The 23,678-nt window shown below is 27.6% G+C and overlaps 1 protein-coding gene and 1 long non-coding RNA gene across 2 annotated transcripts in view; one reads left to right on the forward strand and one right to left on the reverse strand.

Annotated features, from left to right (window-relative positions):
* The first annotated feature begins 488 nt into the window (after positions 1-488).
* On the forward strand, positions 489-1,689 carry LOC149055928 (uncharacterized). The gene is made up of 2 exons (XM_089226974.1): positions 489-557; positions 862-1,689. Exons 1-2 carry the CDS (start codon positions 489-491, stop codon positions 1,258-1,260), a joined length of 468 nt encoding a protein of 155 aa, XP_089083100.1. The 3' UTR covers positions 1,261-1,689.
* An 11,781-nt stretch (positions 1,690-13,470) lies between these two features.
* The window catches only part of LOC149055929 (uncharacterized), a 38,098-nt gene continuing 27,890 nt past the window's right edge, over positions 13,471-23,678 (reverse strand). The window contains exons 2-3 of the long non-coding RNA XR_016191395.1: positions 13,785-13,877; positions 13,471-13,703 (exon numbers count right to left, since the gene is read on the reverse strand). This is a non-coding gene — a long non-coding RNA (uncharacterized LOC149055929). The remainder of the gene's footprint in view (positions 13,704-13,784; positions 13,878-23,678) is intronic.

The raw sequence follows: 23,678 nt of genomic DNA on the forward strand, positions 1-23,678 counted from the left end.
CTGGTATAGAGTGCTAAATATATTTCATATATATATTATATATATATCTCGTATAATTGATATCCGCAAGTTCGGATCAATGGAATAATATCACAATAACTTTTCCCTGGGTCTCCATATGATTTTTTCCCCATGATACCTAGTAAGCTTTTGATATTATTCAAAAAGCATCTATAATTTTAAACGAGCCGCTAAACCACCGATATACAGCTGGGTTGTTAAATAATATATAAAAATAAACACAATATTTTCAATATGCTGGCTTCAGTTATAGTTGACATGACAGCGAATATCAACTAACAATTGTATAATTAAAACAATTTGCCTTAAATTATCTAAAGTTATCGGTCATTATATTATATTCGACAAGCTTACATTGCAGACGTCCATTATTCATTACCACAGACTTATTATAATTTCAAAAAATGATCGTTCTTCTGTATGCGTTATTCAATATTAAAGAACTAATCAACATATTTACTCCGATAATGAGTAGCGGAAAAACAAGTGTTGAAATAGAAAATAAATCACAAATGGACGAGACACTCGTCAAAGTGGTAACTAAAAATTACAATATATATTTAAATTATTATATTTACAATATAATACTGCAGTCCTCGATGGAGGGGGGTAATGGCTTACTACTAAACCTAATTTATTAAACCACATTTCCAATCGGTATATTTATATTACTAAATGTAAAAAAAATAAATTTAATTAAATACATTGGTCCACAGTGAAAAAATATGTTCTAGCTATTTGATAATTTATAAACTTTGAAAAAAGTACATTTTACTGAATATAATATAGTATAATAAATTTTTATTGTGAAAGCAAAATAATGTGTGATTATCCTTGTAGTGTGATGAAAAACCCGTGGTTGAGACGAAAGATATTGGCACGCAGATGGAAAGACCGCATGAAAGGGCATCTGAAAGACAGTTTGAGACGCCGTCAGAATGTCCGACGGAAACGTCACTGGAGACGCCGGTTTTGTCAGCACCACACCAATATTATGTGGGGCCTGCAATGTTTTCTTCTCAACCTTTACCTCCATCTGCTGACCATGTGATTGCCTCTGGTTTTTCATTCCCTCCACCACCGCTGCCGGTGTATTATTATGTGGGACCGGCACTATTTCACACTTCGCAGCCACCGCCGCTGCCATGCTGTGTGGCATCGTCAAGATTTTGCTTTTCAGCAATGTTTTATTTGCCTCCACCTCCATTCGTGGAGGATGGCCAGATGCTGATTGACTGAAGTCGTTGTTGTCGCATTGTTTGTAAGATATGGCCGCATGTCTTGTACCTGCAAAGACCGTCTAATATGTTCTTAGCCACTAGAATTATCAAATATGTACGGTTTGTTAGCCTTGCAAGAGGAAGGGACGATTGTATAAAATAATATGTTAATTAATATGATGTATAAAATATTGTTCATAATTTAAATGAAAATTAATGTATATTATGTACATAATAACCATGTAAAAATTGTATAATATGTATATCTCATTAATAGCTACATGATAATAGAATTTATCGTTGCATGACAACAAAACACCCAGGGAATACTTGCATTATAAAAACAATAATACAATATTATCCCAATAAACTGAAAGTATTCAATGTTAATATTTTTTTATCCTTTAAACTCTTTTTGCTTATTAATTGTATATTTTTGTGCGAGACACGCAATTACCAAAATTTAATCGCACAAGTATGTAATGAACTAATGACCTAAAGAGCCTTTAACAATACTTAGCACCCTCGGCTATTATGTCCCCGTCCATCATTATTTTATCATTTTTAGGTGCCTATGGAAGAATAAAAAAAAAAAGGCGAGGGCCTCGCGGCAGCGTTCGCTGCCTCGCTGCCCTGGCCAGGCTGACACTGCTTGCAAGTATATTTTTATTACACTTTTTTGCCAACGAAAAACCTTTATAGAACCAATCATACTAGGAGCGCCATAAGTGCAAATACCAAAACAATATTCCAAGGATAAATTTAATAATTTAAGATAAGAATCAATAATATTAAACGCATCGAGACCAGTTGTCGTTTAATTCATTTCTTTGCAAAAAAAAAAAATTGTTATATAATATTATCATTATTAATAAAACTTTCAGTTTCAGCCTCACTACCAAACATAATACGCACTATTTCTGAACAGGCTGGAAGTATTAAAGATTCACCTATTGTACCTATGTGGTTTTTTATTTTCGACTATTAATTCTACCACTTTATAACTAGCTTTTTCTTAAAAAAATAAAAAAATTTATTTCAAATAATTTCACGGCACCCTAAATAAATTTCGCGGCACCCTGGTTGGGAATCTTTGCGATTAGCCAATAGGCATGGGTAATGTTTATATTACTCGATTTTTGTACTCAGCCCTAATATGTATAAGTCGAATAAGTATATAAATTAGTAATAGATTCGTTATTACTGTGTCAATATTATGTTCATTACAATATAGAATGAAATTCTTTTGATTTTAGATTCTGAGAGGAACGATGAATGCATTATAATTGTCAAATTATATGGATATACTAGAGCATAAATATCACAATTAACGAGGCACAATAATAATTGATATCTGTAAAGCAACTTTTTATTAGTTTTCGCAGTTATTAACAAAAATATTGAGCATTTTCTGGAAGTAATTATTTTTTTTTACAAAAATGTAGAAAAAGTCATGTATGGGAGGAAATAAATTAACATGGAGCTAGAATAAGACTGCGTGGTTATAGCCACTAAGTGTTGTTTTATGGAAAATAAATGAAAAAGTCATTAATATTCTGTCTAGGATTATCCGAACATGCTTTTTAGTTTTATACAATATATTGTATCATATTTATTATTTATAAATAATTATATTGTATATTTACAAATTGTATTTCTAAACCAGAGCTTGACTGAAAAAGTTTTGTTTTGATTATTGGGAGATCAAGTTTTCGTAAAAATGAAAAAAAAAGATTTATTTAAATAACAATGATCCCATACCAAGCAAGTTATGTAACCAACTATAAATTAGATTTTTATCACCATTCGTAAATGTCAAAATATTTGTATCGTCATTTTTCATCAAATCCCATGTTTATTTATTACATTTGTAAATAAAAATATATTACCTACACTCTACTGTATGAAATTTAAACCTTGGTAATAATTTATAAAAATGTAATTCATGCTGCTTTTACCAAACGTTATAGCATTAAATTTAAACACAGAGTAGTTCAGTAATAGAATCATAAACGAGAGCCGCTTGAACTTTGACAAGTTAATCTCATAATAATTACGTCAGTATAGGTACTAGAGTTTGATTTTAGAATATTTTGGAGTTAAATTTCTAAATACTTACATTATTTTATTTCACATAAATGCTACTTATAGTTACTGAAGTGACTTAATATAACACGACTATAATAGGTATGTAAAGATTGTAAGTTATTGTTATGCAAGTTTTATGTTCGAAAATATACGTGAGCAAACTGTAAAAAAATTTTGTTATCATTTGGGCTAACAAAATTGAAAATATAAATTATCCTGTAACATATACTTACTTACCTTTTGGCTTTTATACTATAGTCGTGCACTCATTTCTCATAATATATTTACTTTGATAATTTATAAATTATATTTAATATTAAATATAAAAATTAAATAGTTAATAATATTTTGCAAATAAGACAGACTAAATTATAAGTAGGTATTTCAAGAATTTCAAAAAAGTAAAATTATTATCTATATCATAATTTAAATACATTCCACTATAAAAATATTAATAATAACTCTAATAATTATTGTATAATACAAAAATTATTATTTTTGATTCTTAATATAACATACCTATATGGTAGCTTCGTAATGGATACAATGATATTTATTAAATTTAAATGATGTTTAGATAATTAAGTGTACCTAATACATATTAACATATTTTTGGAAGAGACGTATTTTAATAAAGTTATTTATTTATTTATAAAAGTTTTACATTTTTATAAGATATTATCAATTCATGCATAGCAATATTAAAAATTAATGACTCAACTTTATATTTTATTTCTTGAAATAAATATATAACAACTACTGTAAATAGCAAATTTCGGTACATTAACCAAATATAATATGCATAAATATGTATCTAAATAAAGGACTAAAATCAACTTATTTTACTTGTCACAAGATAAAAAATGATATGTCAAATGAAAGGTTCAAAGCAGAATAATATTATGCAAATCATTTCAAAACGTTGTTGGTAATGGTTTCATTTAGTGACTTAGACAAAATGTATTTAAGAAGAATATTATATATATAGCATAATAATGATAAATATAATTCATGTATTTGATACTTACATATTACGTAGGGTGCGTTTATTTATAAAAAAACATTTATGTATAACATTTTAGTTTTGAAAACAATAAACTTAAATTATATTATATTTACGATTTAAATTAACCATAATATTATCTCTATAATATACATATATCATTAAATAGATAATTGACGTTATATTTTACACTTTGAAAATTATCATATTATACATCAATAATAATCAAAACATTATAATAAAACATTGTCTACATAATTATTATTTTAAAAAGTCCTTAAGATAGTTCTATACTATAGAATTCTCTAAAATCTATAGAATCTATAGAGTATTTGAAAATTGTATATTGGAATTATAGAAATGTATAAAATTAATGAAAAAATTGTTTGGTTTTTCGTTAATTATTTTCATAAAAACAGACAGCTTTCTATTTGATCTCGATCCAAAATAAATTTTATTTTTATCTTTGTTTATAAAAATAATAAATTATGGTATTTTCATCTACTTTTCTTCTAATTTAAATTGAAAAACTTCATTTTTTACACACAAAAAAAAAAACAATCACGGCAATTGGTAAGTTTTTCTTTTGTAATCATCTGCAATGAAGTGAATTTATAACGGGATTTAAAACTTTAAAACTCAAAGGCTAAAAAATGTTCCTTAACTTTTCGCTTTTTGTTAAATAGTTTTTACTCTTTTTATCGAGAGTTAACATATTAAAATGAAATTATGAGAGTTGTAATACAAAAGCACTCCTGGAAAATATGATCTATCTATCTCTCCATTACTTCAGCCAACTTTTTGCGTATAACACATTAAATAATTTGATTTAATTTTTAATATTTAACTATCTATTTTGTTTATTATTATTTTTATTGTTAATACTCTGCATCGCCGATGAACTTTATGAATCTTTAGAGAACATGATTTGAAACCTAGAGTAAAAATCAATATATCTAAAATATATCTCATCCAATAAAGTTGATATAATATGGACAAACTATGAACACACTAACCAGAAAAGAAAAATTAGACGTAAACCGTCTCAGAAATCAGAATAGACCATATCAGATTAACCCACGGTTACCTGATGAAGAAAGAAAATCCTCTAAGATGCCCGGAATTATCTTCAGACGATTAAACACATCTTAACCAAATTCAGGAACAGTAGGTACAAACAACGACGTCAGAATTATAACTTAACAAACCGTCTATATGAAAATCTAAGCTCCGGTACTCCTAATGTACTAAAATTCTTAAACTATACCCACACAAATTTAAAATCGTATATCATATTCATCATTATATTTATCTATTTTTATTTTTAAGTTTAATTTTTAGGTATATTAAGTTCATTGTTTTCTCTAAATGTTAGGTTGTTAAGTGATTCCTCAATAATTGTAAATAAACTAAGATTTCTGTAGCCAATGGCCTAAGTCGTTGTGGCAATTTTCAAATAATAATAAAAAAATATAAATAGAGACATATACGACTCATAATGTGAAATTATACGTTCATATATGTAATTCATAAATGAGTTCAAATGCGTATACGAGAAAGGTTAAAGAGTCACGACCCTTTTTTTTTAAAATTAATTTTATGAAATGTTTATTCATACAAGTTAAATGGTATTATTATTTAAATTCATAAATAAATTAGTTATTTCATTAAAACACATAATTATCATAAATTTCTTATGTTATAATACCAGTAGAAATATACAAATTGTATAGGTACTATATAAATATAAATATATTATAATATCCTAAAACACTGCATAAAACTTGTTTTATGCCCACATCAAAGATCTTAAAGCATTTTTTGTGAATTTTTATGGTGCTTTTTATAAGGTAATATTTTATAAGAATAGATTAAATTAAAACTTAAGACCCTAAAAAGTAAAAATGTAATACAATAGGTAATGAATAATAATGTATTCGTAATAAATTATTATGGAAATTACTATGGTAGGTTGAAAACAAATGCGGTTGTCGTCTTCGCAATTTCACAACATTCAGACAAACGAAATTTCCAACATGCGCAGTAAGATATATACAATATACATGCCTGACCAATAATATGCTTACCTCCATTTATAGATCCTAATAGGTAATCAATTTTTTTAAATTTCTTAAATTTGTTCGTATACTTAAGCACTCTATTTTTAAATACTTAGATTTGTATATTATTTAAGAAGTGCCCTGAGGAGATTCTAATAAGAATCAGCTTTTTCTCCTAAAAATTCTTAGGTCCGTTTCGCCAGCACTGCCACTTTCGAATCTAAATACCAAACCATGATAGTATTTTGTACTTTTTTTTTTGAACAATTTTGTACAACCCCTCAAACACGAGAAAACCCGCGTTTTACTATGCGCGTGTATATAGAATGTAATGTTCTACGTAAAAGTATTCACCGCAATATATATCAATTTATTTAGCTTACAAAATAATATGTACAATGTTAATTATTAATTTTATAAAATATATTTTAAACTTTTAAAAAATAAATATTAAAATTGTGTTACCTTTTTTTATAAACCTTTTAGTTATTAAAATTAATATTGTATTCTTGATATTATTAAAGTGTATAAATTATAACCTCTACATTATTTTGAGTTGGTTTTGGCTGACTTATACTATCTTTTAGGTCATCATAAACTTCCCAATAATTATTTTTTCTACACGCAAATGCCTTGTAGTGACCACTTGCAACTCTGAGACCTGTTCGTAAACCACTATTAAAGATTATAAAATAAATAATAAAAAATTATTTAACCTACTATTATTTTCCAGGACAATCTGATCTCTAAATTCCATTATTTCAATACCTATAAGATCATTAATAGCTTTAGGTTTCCTTCCTCTAGTTTCATCCGCCATTTGTAATAGAAGGAACCTGTTATTTTGAATTAACAAAATACAAATATATTACTGTATAATAAGGTTATAAGATTAATACACAAATAATAAATAATTCTTACTTACCTTACATATTATATAATCTAATAAAAGTTAAACAATACTACGGTTATAATTATTTCAGTAGGCAGCATAATAGTAGCAAGTATAAACAGTGTTCAAATACTTCAAAGTAGTCAGTTTGAATCACACTATTCGAATGCCATCACAATATTAATTTTCAATTTTAGAAATGACCATCTATAACAATCTAACCATAAATAATACAACGTACACGCGCAAACCAGATCCTGGGGTTTTTCTGATTTTACTTATTGTTTTTTGCATTTAAGCCACCATATATCTACTATAGACAGCAGGTATGGTACGGGGGAAAGGAAAACTCGGCTAAACTCAGGTTTTTCTTTACCGCCTTCGTTGGTTATTATCAACTTATTGTCAGCCGTCCCTTTATTTTCGTTCTACAGTAATAGTACTGAACAGGTAGTGCTGCAGTGCTGGCAGTACTGGCGAAACGGACCTAAAATTCTTAACTGATGCGTGGTGACTTATTTAAACATTATCATTCCTTCTTAAATATAAGGTTGGAAACAATGTTTAAAGGTATTTTTTAAATTGTATGTAACATTATTGTTATTAATTTACTCTACCTGGTGCAGTTAATTGTGTTCTTCTAATGAATTTTTCTTGTTTTTCAGGTCGTTCAAATTTTAAATCCATGTAATCTATTTAATGATAAATTCTTTTTGTAGTTAAAGTAATGATATTGTTAAAAATATATAGTTATACCTGTGCATATATAATGATATGACAAATAAATGTATGCTTAATTGTATGTAATTTTTTGTAATAATGTTTACCACTTGCCCCTTTTCTACCTCGACCACTCACTCTAACACAGTCTCCCATCAGTCAATTTCTTTATAGGTCTACTTAAAACTCAATTTATTTGTACTTATAGATTGGTGGTGGAGGTTGGCATAAAGAAGTTATGTAAACGTTCTTGAATAAGTTATATTTTTAGTTGTCAATTTGGTTTGCAATGTATATTAACTTGTTTTTGTATAAAACAAAAAAGTATTTTACATTTATTTTATAGGTGTCAAGTATTCATATTTTCTAATTAGAAGAACATAAATTGTCAAAGTTAATTAAGAAATTACGTGAACTCGTGAACAAATTAGTGATTTTAATTAATATTTCTCGTAAAACACCCCAGAGAAGCAGTTTTGTGTTCATTATACTATTATTCATTATTTATGTTAACAACTTGGTTAACATGCATATAGAATACACAGGTAGATATTATGTACTAATAATTCAATAGTTTTGTACACATCATAGTTATCATATAATATTAGAGAATAATAAATAACAAACTATAATCAATACTTTAGATAATATTATATTAGTATTATAGGTATTCTGATTATAATATTTTTATTTCTGAAAATATGACTATTTACAGTTAGTCCTTGAATGTAAGTACATTTTCTATGTCATTGCCCATTGGCTTATATATTACATATTATAGGTGCTATTTAGGGCCGTAGATAAGAATTTTCTATGGGAAGGGTCCATACCTCTTCCATACTGCCTCTTAAAAGAATTTCCTGGCAACCACAAAGTAAAATATCAATTTATTGGTCTAATTTATATAATTTGAAATTTAATATTATTGGAAATTTAGATAATTTTTACTCTCATACTGATTATGCAATTATTAATTTTACTCCAAAAGTTCACAGACATAAGTTACACCTTACCCTGCTTGGTTCAGTAAAAAATCAAAAATTTTAATTCAGGGGAAAAAAATGCACAGTATATTTTCAAAATCTTACAAACACCCACGACTTATCTTAATTTTTAAAATATTCGTAACAAATGTAAAACTACTAGATATCGGGATTATAATTAATTTATTAATAAAACTAAAAGTTTAATCAAAGTCAACGTTAAATTATTTTGCAATTTTTATAATTTGAGAAATCTACTAAGCAGGTACCTACTTCCAGGTCTTATAAATATTATAAGTTATAATAATGTTGAATCTAATACTGGGATTAATTTTTTTTTTTTTATTGATCGCAAAAAATAACATCGGCAACAAAGGCCATTAGTTACAAAGAGGTTATTATACTAATTAAGTGCTAATAATAATAATAATTTTTTTTTTATATAAGATTGAAAAGTTTTGTTTGTTTAATAAACTTAATTAAATCAATGTTTTTTTTATGGTTGGGTCCAAGTGAGTCGTCTAGGTTGTAGGATATCTTGTGCTCGGCCCGTTCTTGATTGAACATTAAACAGTCGGTTATTAGGTGTTTGACTGTTAACAAGGTTCCGCAGGTTTGACAGATGGGGGATCCTCTCTTGTCATCAGGAAGCCGTGAGTAATTCTGGTGTGACCAGTACGGAGTCTGTTGAGAACCGTATCTTCTTTACGGTTGAGGTAAGGATTAGTCCAACGATGTATGTCTCTTTTTATTTCATTTAATTTTGTGTTTTGTATGTTCCATATGTTTTGCCATTAATATTTTGTACGTTCATTTATGAGATTTTTCGCGTCGTCGTTTGAAATTTTATTAATTAAGACGGTTTCTTTGTTGTTGTTGCGGCGTGTTCATCGGCTATTTCATTGCCTATTATACCCGAGTGGCCAGGTATCCACATGATGAGGATATTTTTACCCAGACTGGAAGCTAGGTTGAGGTTGTTCAGAATTTTGGATGCAATATCACCGGGATTGAAAAGGTTCTGCAGACTTTTTATAGTGCTCAATGAATCGCTGAGAATGATGAATTTCGAATGAGCTTCTTGTAATCTAGTTTCAATAGCCATAAGGATGGCTATAGCTTGGGATTTAATTTGTTAACTTATTTAAGCAACATTTTTCTTATGTTAATAAATTAAATAAGCCAACTAATTACAAAGTTAATAATTATTATAATATTTCTGAAAACTCCTTACTTTCTATTCATTTAATAACTTTTGCACTTATGGAGATGTTTAATGAATTATGGTTTATAAAATTTAATTACTCCACAGGTCCTGATAATATTTCCCCAAATTTCTTAAAGAAACAGCATTTATTTTGTCACCAATTATAACCTTTTTGTTTAATAAGTCAATACAAACAGGTATATTTCCCAACAAATGGAAGTATTTTTTCATTTCACCTATATTTAAAAAGGAGACAAATCTCAAGTCACAATAATTATCGACCAATGTCTAAGATTTCTACACTTCCTACACTATTTTCTAAACTTGTTAACAAAATTATTTACCGCTTTGTGATCAAATTATTATTAATGAACAACATGGTTTTCGTCCAAAGCGTTCAAAAATTACTAATTAATGTATATTTAAACAATCAATTTTAAATTCATTCGTTGATAATGCTCAAATTGGCGTAATTTATACAGATTTTAAAAAGGCATTCGATAAGGTAAACCATTCATTATTAATTTACAAACTAAAATTATATGGGTTTAGAGATCCTATACTTTCTTGGTTTAACTAATTTCTAACAGATCGTATCCAAGTTGTTAAATATTAAAATTTTATATCTAATTCAATAAATGTATTATCAGGTGTTCCCCAAGGAGATCGCTTATCTCCATTACTTTTTATTTTTTCATTAACGATATTAATGAAGTCCTAAATCACTCAAAATGTCTATTATTTGCTGATGTCACTAAAATATTTTAAAAAAATCAAATTTATTGATGATTCGTTGGAACTTCAAGCCGACTTAGTTAATTTATATAAATGGTGCATCAATAATATAATGTCTTTATACATTGATAAATGCTCCATTATATCATACTCTTTAAAAAATATATATATATATCTTTTTTAATTATGTTTTACATAATACAAATCTAACACATAAGTATATCATTAAAGACCCGGAAGTTTCATTTGACACAAAATTATCTTTTAGCAATCATGTGGATTTTATTCGTAATAAATCTATTATTGGGATTATTAAAACGTATGTGAAGTGATTTTAACAATAGTTCATCTTTAAAAATATTAAATTATTCACTAATAATACACTCCCATATTGACTATGCCTCTTTACTTTGACACTCAAATAGTATTTGTCAAAATCAGATAGTCTATCTAGTATATAAAATAATTTTTTGAGATATCTATCTTTTAAATGTCATTTTGAAAGACGCCCTCATTCAGGGTACCTATATTTGGAGCCGGAGTGGCGCAGTGGTCACGCAGTTGACTACGACTCACTCAATCATCGGTTCGATTCATAGCAAAGTGCAAAAAAAAATTGTGTGGTTTTACGCGATCATCAAATCCCCCACGCTGTCGTTCGATTGCGTCATCTGGTTTCCAACTAGGTCCCACTCCACTGGGAGTGAAGACCGCACATGTCTTCTCTTGGATAAGAGTAGTAATATCATGCATATAGTGATATATACATAGATAAATAGATCACATGATCTCCCTACTACCCACTTGTGATAAGCATTGACGAAGACCTAAACGTAACTCAATACGTTGGTAGTACGTTACCCTCATTCAAGTTTAATATAAATACATCACATAGATAATAAAAGAATAGACATGACATATTAAATGTATACAATGTAATGGGTCGCAGCCTCTAATGTGGAAAAGAGAAAAAAGTCTCTCATTTCCACAAGTGGTCGTTTATTATGTTATATATGTATATTATATATGTTTAAGTGTTTAACATCTCAAAAAATTGTTCAATCAATTCCCATGTGATAAGTTTGCATAGCCAATCCACCATTTCACATTTATATAGTTAGATGATACATCTCGCCTAGAACAACACTATAAGTGTGAAGTCATTACGCGTATAACGAGATTTTGGCTGCACAACATCGTTTGAAATTAATGTTTGGTAACCGGATCGTGTATTGTATGGTATAAACTCTCATTTTTACTGTAAGTAAATGTACTTGGTATTCTACCAACTGTCGTTCAGGGCAACAACGACACATTGTTTGAAATTTTTGGAAATATATAGAAAAAGGAGTTACATATCACCGGCGGCGGTGAGACTCGTCGCGACGGTCGTGATGTTCGTTCACGCATAATATGTGACGCTCACGTGAATGCCCATGAGGCAGACATGACGTATCTAGTGTACCGTGCCACAATGTCCACAGCATAGGTGTTGATAAGTGACAACAGAACGGGAAAATCGAATAAAAGGCGGTAAACTTAATTTGTGCTGAAAAATATAATATATTTGTTTGTGCCGGTTGATCGCGTTAAAAAAAAATATTTATATTGTATTATTATGTCTACACGACTCACGATACAAGATATTTCAAAAATTTTTAAATTAAACACCAAATTTTTCTATACTATAGCGATTTCTCATACTTGGCTGTTTATTAAGGAACAAATGTTCACAATATCGTAAATAACTGTTAATAATAATAATAATTTTTAGATTCTGAACGAAGTGATGAACGTATTGATTTTACAATGATGTGTGTTTTTTTTTGTGTCTGTGCACAGCATAACTAGGTAGTCGAAATAATGCTTCAATTTCAAACTTTGAGGGTGGTTTCCGATGTAAAAGTGAATATTATAGAAGTCAAAAGTAAATATTTTCCAACAGTTTTTAAAAAAATGGAGAAAAACAAAAAAAAAAAATGACCGAAAAACTGGAATTTTTACGCAAAACCAGTTTTCGACCAAATCGATTTTTTTATATGGTTGTAATTCAAAAACTAATCGCTGTAAATACTTGAAATTTTCACCAAATGTTCATGTTAGTGTTATATATATACAATTTAATTTTCAACAAGTTTTGACTTTTTTTGGGTTATTTATAGACCACTGAAATTTTCGATTTTTTTGAGAATTTTTTTTTTTGAAGTGTCGGTAAAAAAATGTTGGACGACCAAAAAAACTTGAAAGTTTAATACAAGGTTCCTTATAAGTTGTTCTTATTGTAACTAAAGAAAAATTAAAAATCGTTAGTCACAATTTTTTTTTATAAGCGTTTATAGTTCAAATTTTTACGAAATCTGTCGAAAACGCGAAAATTTGCAAGTAATTTTGAAGTTTAAAAATCATAAAATTGTTTGTGTTCATAAATAAGGATTAAAAATACAACACTAAGTTTTCCGTAAGTTTTCCTTCAAGTAGCTATAGAGAAAATTTGAAGCGTCATTATAGGAAAAATGTTTTGAGCGTTTAAGTTTTTTTTTTTTTTATTAATAAAAGTCCCGCCATCTAGGCAATTGGCTACTATAGATTTATGGAGTTACATTGGAATGAAGTTGCTTAATATTAATATACAATTATTTTATAGATGATTGATTAAATTAGAATTGATAATGAATAAAATCGTGTTCTGGATGTTAGCTGGCTGAAGGGCTTCGGCGAGAATGGATGGTACTCCTGCTTCCCGTTTAAGAATCTTTATTTTTGTAAAATGTATACTGTAATTATAGTTTATATTAGAATTTTGATAATAATTAATATTGATTTAGTAAAACTGTAGATAGATTAATTTAACTCACGCAAATAATAATAACGCGACGTTGGTAAGCTCAGTTGGTTGATATTCAATAGGTTCACAGGTTCACTGTTAGTTCAGAAGGACTATAAGGGGTCTATAAAACAAACAAAATCTCTATCAGAAACATACAAAATCCGATTTTAAAAACGTCCAAATAAGATATTAGTCATATGATTATAGGATAGCAATGCGGCCACACCACTTGCTACTTTAATAGTTTAATGTTTGATCCACATGTATTATGTAATAATAGGAATTATTCATGTTTTTTTTTTTTTAAAGATATATGCAATATATTTATTAGTGAATCATCATACATATCGTTTGGTAGGTAACTTCTGAAATAATGTATTTATATACTATTATTATTATGCATAACTGCTATATAAAGTATATTGTATTCTTCATGACCTATTTCTCCATTAACATTTTATTATTAGAGGTAAGTGTAAATAATAAATTCAACAATCTGTTATTACTTTATCAGTGGCCAGTGCTATGTCTTAAGACATCAGTGGTGGGAAAATACATTAAACAAATTAAAAACAATGCAATTAAATATAAAATCATGTTATAATATAAGCCGAACAGTTATTATTTTATAAGTAACTCAATTATACAAGATAAATTGTGTACCGTATCTCTTAAATTCTTGGGTAATGACCCATCCAAGAACAGGCAACTTGAAGAGGAAATGAACACCAGCAAAAGATGACTATTCTGTCTTCTCTTCCACAATAAAGATAGAACATAAACATTGAGTTAACAATTTTAACACTGGTATCGCAGTCTAATCTCACCCCTGGATAATATAATGTTAGTGGTGCGAGGAGAGAAGGTAAAATTATTCTGGGCTTAAAATTTTGCATGACACCTGTTACACTGATAATATGTACAACAATCAAACTTAATAATTTTGAAGTATTAAGGACGCAATGCAGTTGTTCAAACTTCAAAGATAGACTCTAAAATAGTAAAAACTTTTATTCAATGAACATCAATATTATATTATATCTTCACAATAATAGTTGAAAAAATATTACTACGATTATCTTATAAAATGTAAATACAATATTATGTATTGTAAGTACTTATATTTTTCAATCTGTCTAATCTATTTACATCACAATATTGGTTTGTTCAAAAAACTAATTGGCTACTTATCTATATTATAATTACAGTACCTATTAATGTCTAATTTACAGTTAAAATGAAAATAATCTATTTATATCGTATTATTTAAATCAACAATGCCTGATCATGAATGATGAAAGTTAATTTTGATAATTTATTTTTATTTAGAGCATTATTAAAATGTAAAATGTACATTGATATATTGATTTATAGTTAATAAAACTGTTAATTCGCAATTAAAGAATATTTTGACAAATAGTTAGAACGGTTGATGTGCACAATTAACTAAAATTTAAATTTCCAAATAGGAAATATATAAATTTAACTTACTCGACATTACCAATCTATTAAGTTAATTATTAATTATTTATTGCGTTAATAATCCATCTTTAATCAAATTAAATTCGTTTGAAAATAATAAAAATGTACTTTAAAAGGTACACGGTACCGAGCGAATAAAGTATATCAGTGACCGGTGATGCAACTGGAAAAGTCTAGCCTAGCTGGAAATGAACGTCCACGTGCTATTGAAAAACCAGTCAATGATTTTTGCAAATTATATTGTAGTGCTTTTATTACACACACCAATGACAAATGAAAACATTTTTAAGTATATACATATGAATATTTAATTGATAACATTGACATGACACTTTTTACTCAAATGCATTATAATATTCTGTATGCATACAAATGTACCACGAGTATAAATTCTTAATATATTCACTATAAATTTAAAATGATTGGGTTAATTAGTAATTACAGACAATACTTTATCGGATGTTTATAAAAAATAACTAAAAATATTATGTACTGAATGATTTTCTATGAATAAATAAGGGCCATCATGTAATTAAAACAATGAGTATAATTAAAAAACGTCAAATATCAAAAAAATATTAATTATTATTATTTGTAACTGTATATGAAACACAATTAGAGATTAAGTGTAAGATCAGTGGCTTAATATTTTAACTTTGCACTACAAACCGAGTAAACAAGAACTTATTATGCTAATTATTACGGTTAAAATATGTCTTTGTAAATAATCTTATGTTTATTAAAATTGAACAGTTGACAGCGAGTGAGAATTATTATTTAATGGTATACTAAAATTGCTCCAAGTATACAATATTAATTAATAAACTATATAGGTACCTAATTACAAATATTTTAAAATACGTTCTTATAGTATTAATATTAGTTGTAATATTACAACGCTGAAAACATTAAAATGAATCAGTATTTAAAATATTAGTTTATTATTGGAGTATAATATAGAAACCAATAATTTCACTATAAAACTTTTTCCAATACATTATTTTATACATACTTAGGAAATTTATTTGTTGCTATATTTGTTTCATTCAAATTTTTATCAAGTTTAATTGAACAACAAAAATTATCAATTACATTATAATATCGTAATATAATATGTTAATTACAAAATTTAGTCAATCGAAATGTCATAATTATTAATTATGAAAAGTGAAATTTGTAGTCATAATATTACATAAATATAAATAACATATTATTGGAAACAATGTAAATTAAGGTATTGACGAAAATGACTAGTCAATAACGATATTTCCGATAAAATTAGACACGATATTGATTTCCATTATTTTCAGACAATGATGCATTTAGAAATATTTTCTTGGTAATGAAAATAATTATGATCATTTTCAAACATAATTTATAAAAAATTTAAATCAACTATTCGTTTGCTGAATTAAAAATGCCTTTGTGCTGTAAATTCGATTTATTGATTTATCTATCAGTAATAAAAATAATGTACTTTCTGGCTCTAATAAACTGATGGTGGTAAATGAGGTAAGTACAATATGTCTATCGCAGATATCTGTCATTTATATAGTAGGTATATAATATAAATCGCGATAACTTATTTGGTATAGTAATTAATTAAATAATAATATTTGTATTTACACACGCCTACTGGCACATTGCATAACTACATATATCTAGTATCTACTTATAGTACCTACCTTCAAAAGGCACAGTAATACAGTACATTAAATCGTGAAAACAAATGATTCAATTAATTTTATTTATGTAATATTATGTATAATTTATCTCATATTATTAAATTTCTGACCCAATTTATCTATAAAAAAACCATCAACATTGTCCATCAATAATAGACATTAACGTAATTTCCTAGTTATATAGTAATAAATGTGTTGACAAAATATTTGATTTTCACAACATTGCTTTTGTTATCAATATTATTTAGTTATTACTTAATGCTTAAGTATTTACATCATTGACTGTAACATAGTAACATATATAATGGTATTATACATGATATTATTAACACAACATTAGAATATTTAGCATAATATACCCAAACTTTAAGCATGTTATAATAAATACATACAGAATGTTCTCAGATTTTACGTAAGAACTTTGAAAAATAACAATTCATGTTAGTGAATATATTTAACGTTTTGAAAATGAAAAATTTTCAAGGACACTTTTACGGTATCGACTACCGTTATTACTATATTCAAAAGCCCATCAATTATTATTTCAATGAAAAATGTATTCCCCTAAGACTTTTTGTCCTCCAAATTCCCTATTTCAATATAATATGCTGTTTCACGGTTTTTGAGATTTTCTGATGGCGGGGGGTGTACAATATTCTCATGGTACGTAGGTATCTATTGCAATATATTTAAAATGAAATTAGATAGCTATAACGAGTGCCCTCAAAAACGTCAAAAATAGCTTTTTGATTTCGCTCACTAACACAAGATCATCTTCAACGAAACCCTGAATCACCCTGTATATTATTACTATCATGCGTCAATAATATTCAATTGACGTCATCGTGAAAAAATACAAGAACATACTCGTATTTTGATTATCTAAAGAGATATATTGCGATGTACAATATACCTACATAATATAATAACAACTGTGATATTCCCCATCGTCTTTCATCAACATATTATATACGTATCGTTCGTATAATATGATAATATGTACTTGTACTTATGTGCTCATATTATGTATGTATATTTGTTGAGTATAATATAATTTAATATTATAATAGGTCGTACCAACCAATACGACAAAATAATATAAATTTTACTATCATAATTCATAAGTGTGTGTGTACACATATACAGTGAAACCTCTGAATAGCGGACACTCTCGGTTGCCAAAATTTTGTCCGATATTTAGAGGAAAACATTTTTTTAATAAATAAATAAATTCAATAATTTTATTTAATATTATTTTTGCATTAACTAAACACATGATAATACTAACATTTATGAAGAAAAAAAACCAGTAATCTACCGACATTTTTATTTTATTACATTAATTAAATGCATCTCAAAAAAATAAAAAATAACATTTCTGAAAAAAAATTAGTAATATCAATGTCATAAAAGTGTCTGTTATTTAGAGTGTCCTGTATGGCTGTATTTAGAGGTTTTCCTATACATAAATAGTGAAAATGTCCACGTCCCCGAAAAAAACGTCCGCTATTTGGAGGGGGTCCGTTATTTAGAGGTGTCCGTCAAGGAAGGTTTCACTGTATATGGTATATGCGATAGCGATTCGAGCTATTGAGAATTGCTCACTGGATCGTTCAAAAGCACGATACACTCGTCAGAGAAGGTGGAATAATAATTATATTACTGAAATGTATTAATATATATATATAATCTGCCTTTAATAAGGTGTGTCGATTTAAGCGTGTTGCGTTGAGAACAAGACCGGTGTGTCGATTTTGGTTTCAAAGGTCTAATCTATATAACTATGTGGTGTATATATATATAATCTAACGTTTCTCTAAAATAACCTCCGCATGACGTGCATTTCTCTTTTCCTCGACATCTTTCTCGTCCTCACACACACACACACACCCACGCGCGCGTGTGTTCGGTCGTATAATAATATATATAATATTGGTTTCGGCTTGGCGTGGGGAATACTCACTGGGGACATGGGTTTTTGTAGAAATAGTGCCCCTGGGTTGTGTGCTGGCGTTTCGGTTTACCAGTATATATAAGCATTTATATATATATTTATTTATTTGTGTGTACCTTTGCTAGCATATCATATACGTGGCATGCTATATAGCTGCATGAGGAGCATATTATATACGCACTATTGGTTCGAAGTGGAATGTAACAAATAAATATATATGATAAAAAATAAAAAATCGTTTCCATGTTATGGGTAGTTCACTAGTACGTACTGTTGTGTATTTACTGTTGATGGGGTTATGGAGACGGGTGGCTCCACTTGACCTTTTTTTATGATTTTTTGCACTCCTTGAAAATATTTGTTCATAGAAGATTATTTATATAATTCAGAAAATAAACACGTATCTATAGTAATTATTGGGATTGTTTTAGATGGCTAATAATAAATATTTTATCAAATAACTACAATAATTAAGAGTCATTAATAATTTAATCTTAATGCTCAAATGCCTAATTTGGATTTTATTATTTCTTAGTCAACAAATAAGGGAAAAAATTATAAATTATTTATACAATTCATATACATGTGAACTTAAGGGTACTTAATTTATTTACTTTTATTGATCTCAAGAACACAGCATCTGTAAACATTAGTTATGGTAATATTACAGTTGGTACAGGTGGGTTTATAGGGATTATGCATAATAGTAGGGTGGCAGTATTATATATAATTATGATAATTAAAGTATTCACAATATTTATAAATAATATTTAAAAATAAATTACTTTGGTATATGAATTAAGAACATAAATTTTCGACGAATGGGAAATTCGAAATTTTTCAGTCATTCAATTTTTTAATAATAAAAAATTAGATAAATTATTAAAATTATTTCACCAATAACTATTCTGTTTCGGAAATAATAATAATAATAATAATAACAATAATTTATTTACGAAAATAAATTTTAGTAGTGCACATATTATGGGTTACAACTTAAAAGTAATGTGAATATAAATAACATAAAACGGAATATAATAGAGAAAAGAACAAAACAAAAAAGAAAGAAAGTATATAATATATACAAATATTAAGTATTAAATAACTATTTAGGCATTTTAACTAAAGACATTGTATAAAAATAACATGATATGAATAAATAGTTATATTGTGCGTATATTGGTTTATAAATGTAGGTAGAACTCGGTAGAAGAAATAGAAGGGGGAAAATATGATAGTAGAAAGCAGAGAAATAGAAGAGAATAAGAGATAATTATATCAAATATTAGAAAAATTAAATAAGGTAGTATTAAATAAATCTAAGTCTTTAGTTGAATTATCTGCAGACATAAGTACCTATATTTAAAAAAAAAATATTATAAGATGTATAAATATTTTATTTATAAGCTTTTCCATACATATACATCATAAAACCTAATAAAATATCATAAGGCATTATATGATTATAAGATTACCGTTTCTTACAGATTGGAACCAATTTGAACAGTTGTATAATATAATGATAAGTAATTATTATCAGAAATAAATTCAATATTACCCAATTAAATAGGTTGAGCTTAATTTAATGTAACCAGAATATTAAAATGTCTAATGTCAAATGAAGTCATTGATGAGTTAAGTCTATAAAATATCAAGTTAGACTTTGAGTACAAAATACATTAAAGTCATACTAAATACGTTTATATATAACAGTATTATGGCAATGAGTATAGTATAAATTGCTTTAGTAAAAGATAATTTATCTGCCCATTTGTCAGGTAATGGCCGGCGTACGATTTCCGCAATGTGTTTTGTGTTATATATTTATCACAATTTAAAGTTTATAGTCATGGGGAGAGCAGAATCACACTCAAATCTTTGAACTCTGGATAAATACATATTACATTTTTACCTCTGCCAATAAACAATCCCAAATATACCACTACTCTGTACTACTATTCCATTTTAAGCAATAAAAAAAGTACTTAAATATAATAAAAGTTGTACAAAAAATCAGTTGTGTATGATTTCAAAGGTAATCCTCAATAATTTCTTGACACAAACGATTTGACCTTAGTTCCTTGATGTACGTTTGAAAATAATTAATTAACATCACACTACCACTGTAGGTATTATTTAATCCAAATCCAAACACCAAGCTACAATTACAGTTTAACATTTAGAACTATTCGTGTCTTATATAAGTAAATTGAGCCTCGAGTGACTTCAGATTTAAATCTACCTACCAATGATGAAACCCATGAAACGTACAGTATTTAGAGCCACACGTAAAACAATAACCATAAAATATCGTTTTATGGGTGGTATTGTTGTACTAAGTATTGAAATATTATTAAAGTACATCTTAATAATTGGTACCGTAATTATACGACTAGATGCAAGTGGTTTACAAATGAGTGATGGGCCTAAAATTTATCATATAGGTACATTTAAAAAAATATATATATAATTTTAACCATGAAAATATTAAAATAATTAATAACCACGTTAAATTTTAGAATATTATATTGTATAGGTACACGAAAAATAAATATACTTTAATATTCATTTTCTGCAAGATTTCTCAATAACAATGATAATTATGCGGAAGAAGAACCAGATCAATACTCAAATTGTGGAGTAGCTATAACAGTCAAACACATCATGCTTAATATTCGCAGCTAAGCAGCTACACCGGACCAAATATACAAAGTATTGGAACCTGTCCAAAAAAACATCAAAAAATTCTAAAATTCTAGATAATTACTAAATTGTATAATTCTTCTTTATTTATTTATTGTTTGGTTTTTCCCTATCTTCCTATATATACTTAACACATTTTTTATTCGAAGTATCACACATTTTAATATCATAATGCAAATGTATATATTAATATTTTAAATATCGTAAGCTAATAACCATACATTTAATTAAATGTATTCAAATATTGTGGAGTGGATAAAAAAAAGCGGGTAAGTGCAGGATGTCGCTCTACTGTACATTAGGTGGTGGGGTGGACCTCTGACTATAGGGTAGGTTAGATTTGAATTCAATGATAGGTATCATTGTATACGAAAAACGATTCTGAACGGAGATGATTTGTCAGTCTAGGATATATGATATATTATAATATTTAAATATTGTCATATATTCTATTTTGAAACAAATATTTTATTTTCCAATTAGGATGCATTTTGCATAAGGCATGGATAATCAATTTTTCCAAAAACATTGCATGTAGTTATCTGCATAATTCATAATACCTTATATTATCATAGATACATATACCTGTCCTGGTTTGAGGATAAATCATCGTTATCGTTACGCGATTTCATAAACATTTAAAACTTAAATGTCCAATACTTTCTCAGTAGGTGTCTACTATCTACCTACTTTTTTTCATAGTTACACGTCTACCGCCAAATTTTAGCTTACAGACAACTCTTTCACATCGCTACTGTGGGTTTGTGAAACATTTAAAAACGCGACATTGTCATCTGCACATGCGTATTAGTATTATCAAAATGAAAAATTTGACGAAAGAAAGCGACTATCACTTACAGTATAAATCACAATTTTTTCCCCGGGTAATTTCAGCTATCTAAAAAATATACTGCTAGAATAATCAAGGATTTTGTATTAATTGATTATATTGATTCACCGTTAATGGAATTAAGTAAAAATGACAAACTTGGTATAATTTTAATACTTTATAGTTAAATCATACACTTACGTACAAACAGCACGAGGTCAGCTATCTACCGCAAGTAGATTGCCTACCTGATAATATTATACTTCTGTGAATTAGAATTTTTATTCCAGGTAATGGAAAAGTTAAGATATGTTTTGAACACCATAGGTACACTGATTATTAAATAACGAATTGAACACAGTTTGAGTCATATAGATTTAGTACATTTAACGGGCAACGAATTGCACGGGATCAGCTAGTGTTATATATAATTCACGAAATGTACGAGTAATAGTAAATAGTATAATATCTCGTATAATATAAAGCCTATAAGAGCTAGGCACCAACAAACCTTTAATTTTATATCATATACTTTATTAATCGATAAGTCTTGAAAAAACAATATAATACCATACAAATCAATATGATTAATTCTTCTTTAAAACCCATATTATCGTGGGCTTTATGATCCAAAGCAAGGAATACCTAGGTAATCATTAACTTATCTGCAGTTAGCAGATTTACAACGTAGTTCATAAATTATAGAATTACATTTTTAACCAAAAACCAAAGTCTTCACTGTTTATCTCCACTTATCCACTTAACTATTTACTTGTTACAAGTACAACTTATACAACCCATTTTCAATGTCTTAAGGACTTAAAAAAAATTAAAATTCTTTACTATTTCACTGCAAAATATTATCGTCAAAACCGTAACTGGAACATTTTCATCCTGGTGTATTCACTATTAATCTACTAGCGAACAAAAACATATATATATATACATAAAAACATTAAGGTCCGTGCGCGTGGGGGGAGGTCAACCCCCCTCCCCCGCGAAGACCAAAAAAATCGTGTTTCTCATTTTTAATTATTTACCTATAGGTATGTAATATATTATAATCTTATTTGTAATAAATAATAATGCATAACATATAATAGTATAATACTATAATATAATATAGTGTTGTCTTCATGTTTGTTGTTTATCGACTTTCGTCGTTGCTGATATCGATAAAATATAATGACAATACAATGTATGAAAAACACTTTTAATATGGGGAATGTAAGTTCCCACACGAGATATAGCAGGTAAAAATTACCCCTG

This window comes from Diuraphis noxia, unplaced genomic scaffold (genome assembly GCF_037042655.1).
Source record: "Diuraphis noxia isolate RWA-SAM2 unplaced genomic scaffold, SU_Dnox_SAM2 contig0004, whole genome shotgun sequence".
Taxonomy (NCBI): Eukaryota; Metazoa; Arthropoda; class Insecta; order Hemiptera; family Aphididae; genus Diuraphis; species Diuraphis noxia.